This window comes from Egretta garzetta, unplaced genomic scaffold (assembly GCF_000687185.1).
Source record: "Egretta garzetta isolate BGI_Z169 unplaced genomic scaffold, ASM68718v1 scaffold42, whole genome shotgun sequence".
NCBI classification, from domain to species: domain Eukaryota; kingdom Metazoa; phylum Chordata; class Aves; order Pelecaniformes; family Ardeidae; genus Egretta; species Egretta garzetta.
Window position 1 is genome coordinate 38135 of NW_009258782.1, and position 6475 is coordinate 44609.

Here is a 6475-nt window from a genome sequence, read left to right on the forward strand (position 1 = left end):
CAAGCATGCATTGAGTCAAGGGCAGCTGGTGGGGTATGTTTCCTCTGGCTGATTTTAGGAAGCTTTAGGCTGGGAAAGGATCTCTTTCAACAGATTACTGAAGCCAGCTCAGGCACTTTAATTCTCTTCTCAGCAAGAGGCTTCAATGATGGAGGTTTGAACCCCTTGAAATAGCTGCAAAATTTGTGACTTTAACATGGCCTGCCCCAGGTCTCACAGCTCTCTGATGCTCAGCTTCAAGTATTTCCTCATCCTCCCATGTGTCAGATACTTGTTCCCATAGAAGTGTGGGATAGAGACAGCTGACTTGACTTCTCTCTCATGGATTGTGAGAGCTCTTTGGTAGGAGTTCCTTTTCTTTCTTCCCTGCTAGGTTATGATTGTTGAGAGTGGATCTGGAGCAGTCCAGTGGGACCTGAAGCTGAACTCGAGAGCAGAGAGCCCTGGGCCAGCCACACTTTCTACCGCTGATCACCGGTCCACTTTCCTCATCTGGGGTGAATACCAGGCGGCAGGAAACGAAACGGTGAGTAGTGTTGCTGAATGGTTGCTGTTCTTCAGACTTTGGGCCAGAACTGCGTGGAGCCACCCCCTTTTCCCAGAGTTCACATTCATATCTGTCTGTGCCACCAATGCCGCAGCCTCTTGCACTGGTCGCTGACCAGCCTGGTCTGCTAGAAGCAGGCAGACATCCGAGCGTGATCTGGTCTGTATGGGGTCCTCACAATGTCTATAGCGATGTCCCTGCTAGCAGCTGGTGGTGGCACCAATAGATTTTCATAGAATCATGGAATCATTTGGTTGGAAAAGACCATCGAGTCCAACTGTACCTGTCCACCACTAAACCATGTCCCTAAGCACCTCATCTGCCCGGCTTTTAAATACCTCCAGGGATGGGGACTCGACCATTTCTCTGGGCAGCCTGTTCCAGTGCCTGACAACCCTTTCGGAGAATAAATTTTTCCTAATATCTAATCTAAACCTGCCCTGGTGCAACTCGAGGCTGTTTCCTCTCGTCCTATTGCTTGTTACTTGGGAGCAGAGACCAACCCCCTGGCTCTCCTCCCTTCTATCAGGCAGTTCTAGGGAGCGATCAGGTCTCCCCTCAGCCTCCTCCAGGCTGAACACCCCCAGTTCCCTCAGCTGCTCCCCATCGGCCTTGGGCTCCAGACCCCTCTCCAGCTTTGTTGCCTTTCTCTGGACACACTCAATGTCCTTCTGGGAGTGAGAGTGCTAAAACTGAACATTGTCATCCTCAGCCTGGCTACGTAGAGAAAAAGGACTTGGTGGCTCTATGAACAAAGCCACTGGATTGCCCAGAGCCCTGCCTTGCTGTGGTGCTGTAGGTGAGGCGAGAGGCTGCCGGCTTGGTACTTCTGAATCTGCTGCTGTTTGGCCTGGAGCCCCCCCCGGCAGTACTGCACACAGCGACCTCCCCCTGGCCACGTGAATATCCTCTCTCTGCGCCAAGGCGGTCTCTGGCAGCCTCGATGTGCAGCTCAGCTGTGTGACAGAGCCCTCTGGGGCAGTGGCTGGCAGCGTTAGTGGCAGGTTGTGTCTTGGAGGATGCCCGAGCACCAGCTGAGCTTCCTCGCTAACTCTACCAGCCCTAAGGCAAAAATCTGTCTCCTGCCTGTAGCAGACAGGCCTGCTATTTGCGGGAAGCTTGGGGTGGGGAGGAGAGCACCAAGGAGTAAGCAAAATCCCAACACTATTTCTAGTGGCATCAGACAGGGCGAGTTGGGCAGATGCGGACAAGTATCCGACTGGATATATTCTGTCGAGCATGAGTAATAGCTGAGCCTGGTGCTGGCGTTGTCTCTGGGATAGCGTGAGGGTCCGTGTCCTGATAGTGTCCTCTTGGTTGCAGAGATCCAGAGCTCCTCTCCAGAAGCTGTATCTTTTCCATCCTTCCTACACTAACGTCCTGTTGGAGCTCCGCAATAGCACGGACCAAATAATTGCATTCAGTGGTAAGTCCTCTTCTCCCTCCAGCAAGGAGGCGCAGGAGGACGCTGGCCTTCTGGTACCTCCTGGACTCCATGGGTGTGTGGTGTTGGGTCTGGTGGCCAGTCTGAACACAGAGACCTTAGGCTGGGCTTTTCCCTCTGCTCTGCATTACAGCCGCGCTGTTCGAGCGGAGCCGCCATGCCTGCTACGTGCTGTTGAGGGGCCCTCAACCCAGCGAGGAGCCAGGGTCGGTGTCTCTGATGAAGCGTAAGCTGAAGGAGGACGTCTCCGAGAGCAGGGTGATTTGGCTGAGCCAGGTGGCTGTGGACAGCGAGCAGTACGTCCGGGACCGCCTCTACAGGATGCGATTCCACAGCCGAGTGTGAGCTTGCCCGAGGGAGGGGGAGAGGCTGCCCTGGCCCAGGCGTCTCCAAGCTGCCTCTCCTCTGCAGCCATGCTCTTAGCAAACCCAGATCACGAATTCAAATGGGAAGCTGCCTTTCTCGATCTGCAAACCAAAGCATGGCTGGCGGGGAAGCACCCCCAGTGTCTGGGGGCACCCAGGCTGTGGGGGCAGCTGCCAGTGCGTCTGTCCTCAGAGCTGGTGGGACTTCAGTGTGTGGTCACCACTGAAGTGTTGTCAGCTTGAGGAAGAGGGCTTTCCCCTTGATCCTTCTGTGCCCGCAGAACTGTAATGACTCAGCCTGTGTCTGGAGGAAAACCCATGCTTGCTGGGGATGCCGGAGTTGGTTATTTCTTGGGTGCTTGCGTGAGAAGTGGAGCTTCGATGTGTGGTGGTAGATTTCCTTTCTGAGTCAGCTCTCCTGGCTGTGGGAGAGGTGCTTGGCCGCAGGTTGATTTGCAATTGCCCTCTCCTGAATTTTGGCCCCTGCTTTGATAGTCGTGGGGTGTGTGTAGTGATGGACACCAGCCATGGTTGGTGATGTGGCTGGGGGTCACACGGGCCCGCAGAGCGCAGGTTAAAGTGACATTCTACTTAGAAAATGGCCTTTTCTCCAAAGAACAGCCCTGTGTGCCCCACTCTGCAGTCACAAGCCTACCTGTGTCTGTCTCTTCCATTGCTTCCTTTCCAGCCAGGCCATGCAGCGTTGGTGACGCAGAAAGGGAGCTGGTCTCCCCCCTGATTTATGCATCAACGTTCCTCCTTGTCCTCAATCTGATTATAGGTGATATGAAAACCACCCTGAGACCAGGCTGGCTGGTCTCTGCCGGTACGTACACCACCTCTCCTACTGGTTTTGAGGTGCCAGGGGATCTAGGGCATTTTTTTCAGAGTAGAATTGCACTTTAACCTTGCCTGGGAGCCAGACTTGCCGCTCTGGGGAGCCCTGTACCCCAGTGGCAATGCCAGCTCTCCTGCAAATACTCTTTTCAGTCTTGCAGCTACTGAGGAGCCTTCTCTGAGCACTGTCCCCTCTGCCAGGAGGTGGGCAGGCTGGAGGGCAGGCATGAGCCGCTCGGGGAAACAACGCAAGCTGTCTCAGCAGCACAGCTCCAGAGAGCTCTTGGCTCCCTCCCTGCCCTCGGAATTGAAGTGATGCTGGGTGAGGATCTTCAGGCGCTGTTCTTTCAGCCTGGTAGCCTGAGGGAATGGGACAGGTTGCTGTGTGAAGATGATGTCTCCGCTGGAGACTTCTGTAGCATGGTGTGTATGCTCTTGCCCCGTTCCTTGGCGGGCACCAGTGTGGACTGTAGAAATGAGGTGCAAAGCCTGGAAAACAGTTTGAATCGGCTGGTCAGTTCTGAAAGGTGCAGTCCCCACAGCAGCCGCGCTGAGACACGAGCCCTGTCCGTGTGCTGCTGGGCATCCATCTGACTGCTGAGAGGAAGGCGGGCAGAAAACACACACCCTAAAAATAACCTCTCTCAAGTTTTGCGGTGCTGGAGGGGGTTTGGCCATTGCTTCCCTCCCTTGCCTAGTTTCACATGGAGGGGTGTGCAGAAATACTGTAGTATGAGAAACTTAAGCCAGGTTGTGTAGGGTCGAGCATCAGTTCTTCTCTTGTGGCAGCTGCTGAGCTTTAGCTTGCTGCAGGGCAGCTCCTGGCTCCGGCAGCTGGTGTCACCCAGGCTCACACCCGCAGCTTCAGCTCTCCCGGTCTTGCAGCAAAATGAGCTGGAGCATCAGTGGTCCGCCTGGCTGCTTACCTCCTGCTTCCAGCGGCCCGGTAGTTGCCTAAGGGGAGCCGTGACTCCCATGACCACGGCTCAGGCAGTCAGGGGAGCCACGTAGGATGAGTGCTGCTGGCAGAGCCCAGTCCTGGGGCGTCTGGGCCCTGCGGGAAGCCGGGGATGCTCCCAGGAGAGCGCTCCACAACCCCCAAAGCTCCCTAGACTCAAAAGGTGGGTTTCCTCCTCTCTTCCTCTTTCCAAGCTGTTTTCTGAGTGAGTCTGGGGGTGCAGGGAGACTCCCCTGCTGTGTCCCTTAGCTTAAGTCACCTCTGCACAGCATGAAGAAGACCTGAAGCCTAGCAGCCGGCGTCGCAGGGGTCACGGGCTGCACCAGCACGGCAGAACCCGGGCTGTGAGGGCCGGATTCAGCCTTCCGCCGGCTGGGGCAGAGCCGGGAGCCGGGCCGTGGGAGCCCCAGGCTTGCCTGCTAGCCCGATCTGTGTGTTGGATGCAGATTGTATCCCACTGAAATTCCCCTGGCAGGGAGCAAGGTGCCGGGGCCGTATTCTCACCTCAGTCACAGCGTCTCAGCTCTCTCCCTGCTCCGATTCCCTACCCAGACCTGACCTTCCCCGTCGGCACACTGTATGTTCCTTCAGGAGGGCTGGATTTTTGGCTTTGAGGGGCTTTTCTGGCTTTAAGTTATCCATTAATGTTTCCAGATACTTTGGAAACGCAGATTTCCCTGTGGCAGCTCAATTAAACGCATCAGTGCCAAACCAGCACCTTCTTAACAAAACAAGTCCTTTTCCCAGCTTATTTCCCTATGTAATTGGTTTTTTGCAGTATTGAATGAATGACTTTGTGCCTTGATTCAATAACTCAGATGGGTGATGATGGCATATATCACTGTGTTATGTATTAGTGTGGTTTTTAACACTAAGACCGTTTGGTTTGGTTCTTTAACTTATTGCAAATTGTTCCCTATAGGACTTGGTCTAACCGGAATGGTTTCAATAAATCCTCTTTTGCATTGTTTGTAAATGGTGCCCTGCTTTTGTTGTTGCAGCTGAGCTTATGCAAGACTTCAGGATTTTTTGGCAGCCCTTCATGTGACTTCCCAAAGGCGGAAACCCCCCCTTTTTGGGAGGGATCCAGGTGTCCTGGTGATGCTTTGATGGCTGAGCTGGCCGTGGCTCTGCCCCAAGGTGCTGCCTGCTGCCCTGTCCCGCTGCCGGCAGGTGATGGACCAGGAGAAGGGAGCGTGCGGAGGGAAGCTGGAGTTAGGTAACAGTCCCTGCCCCCGGCCTGGGGCTCCGTGACCTGGTTTTCCACCCCGGATTCCTGCGGCGGTCCATCAGCGTGAAAATCTCACGCCGAGGCTTGGATTTGGATCAAGCCGGAGGGAGCCGCATGGCAGGGGGGGTCTCGTGGAGCGCGGGACCATCTGTCACTGCCCGCTGGCTGCCAGTGCCGAGGTCCCAAGCTCCGTCCTGTGACCCAGGCTCCTGCAGCTTCCCCTGCCCCGAGGCCCCTCTCTCTGCCCCAGCACTGAGCTAAAAAATACGCCCTGCTCTGTGGCGGGGGTCCCGAGCTCTGTGGCAGGGAAGGATGCTGTGGGCCTGAGCATCCCAAGCATCCACGTCGTTTGCTGGCCGGGGTGCGGGCTGGCACCGCTTGCTTGTTCACGGGCTGGGGACGTCCCCAGCCTGCTCTGCTGAGCGGGTCCCTGGGTGCATGTGGGGTGGGCTGGGGTCTGAGGCCAAGCGCTGGCGGGCGCCAGCCCCCCTCTCCTTTATATAACCACCAGCATTAATCCCCTGCAGCTGGGGCTCGGCTCTGGGGAAGAGAATAATCCTGCTGCCAGATCCTTGGGCTCTGCTCAGATTAATGGGCCACGGGCAGGGAGAGCGGCTCAGCTGCCAGCCCGCGGGGCCCTCGCGGCCTGGGTTTGCTGGCCAGGGGCACCTCTGGCCCCGCTCAAAAAGCCTTTTGGGCCTCCTGGGGGCTGTATGTGGGCATGCACCGCTGGCTGCAGGGGGCTGAGTGCCAGCTTAGCCATGCCAGGAGGGCAGCTGGGGCTGCCAGCGGGGTCTGGTTTTGCCCCTCAGAGCAAGCAGAGCCATGGGTGGTGGCTGTGCCATGGGCACATGTGCCTGGGGGGGCTGGTCCCCCCCAGCCTGGGGTCTGCAGCCTTGCTGGGTGCTGCAGGCAGGGGCAGGGGTTGCTGCCAGCCCAGGGGACACGAGTCCAGGCGGGAGGGGTGGCCACCACCGTGTGAACCCCCCAGCCACCTCCCTGGTCACCCCTCCCCGAAAACCACGGGAGCCGCAGCGTTTCCCCACGGGGGCTTTATTGTCTCCATGGCTTTTTGCCGGGGGGGCAGGGGGGG

The 6475-nt window shown here is 56.9% G+C and overlaps 2 protein-coding genes across 2 annotated transcripts in view; one reads left to right on the plus strand and one right to left on the minus strand.

The window, feature by feature from the left end:
* Window positions 1-5095, plus strand: part of FAM234A (family with sequence similarity 234 member A) — a 21400-nt gene extending 16305 nt beyond the window's left edge. The window contains exons 11-13 of the mRNA XM_009649420.2: window positions 372-526; window positions 1871-1973; window positions 2125-5095. Of these exons, the coding sequence (XP_009647715.1) occupies window positions 372-526; window positions 1871-1973; window positions 2125-2336 (470 nt within the window). The 3' untranslated portion in view covers window positions 2337-5095. The remainder of the gene's footprint in view (window positions 1-371; window positions 527-1870; window positions 1974-2124) is intronic.
* RGS11 (regulator of G protein signaling 11) overlaps window positions 4397-6475 on the minus strand; it is a 5865-nt gene continuing 3786 nt past the window's right edge. The window contains 1 exon segment of the mRNA XM_035889095.1: window positions 4397-4523. Coding sequence (XP_035744988.1) covers window positions 4397-4523 — 127 coding nt within the window.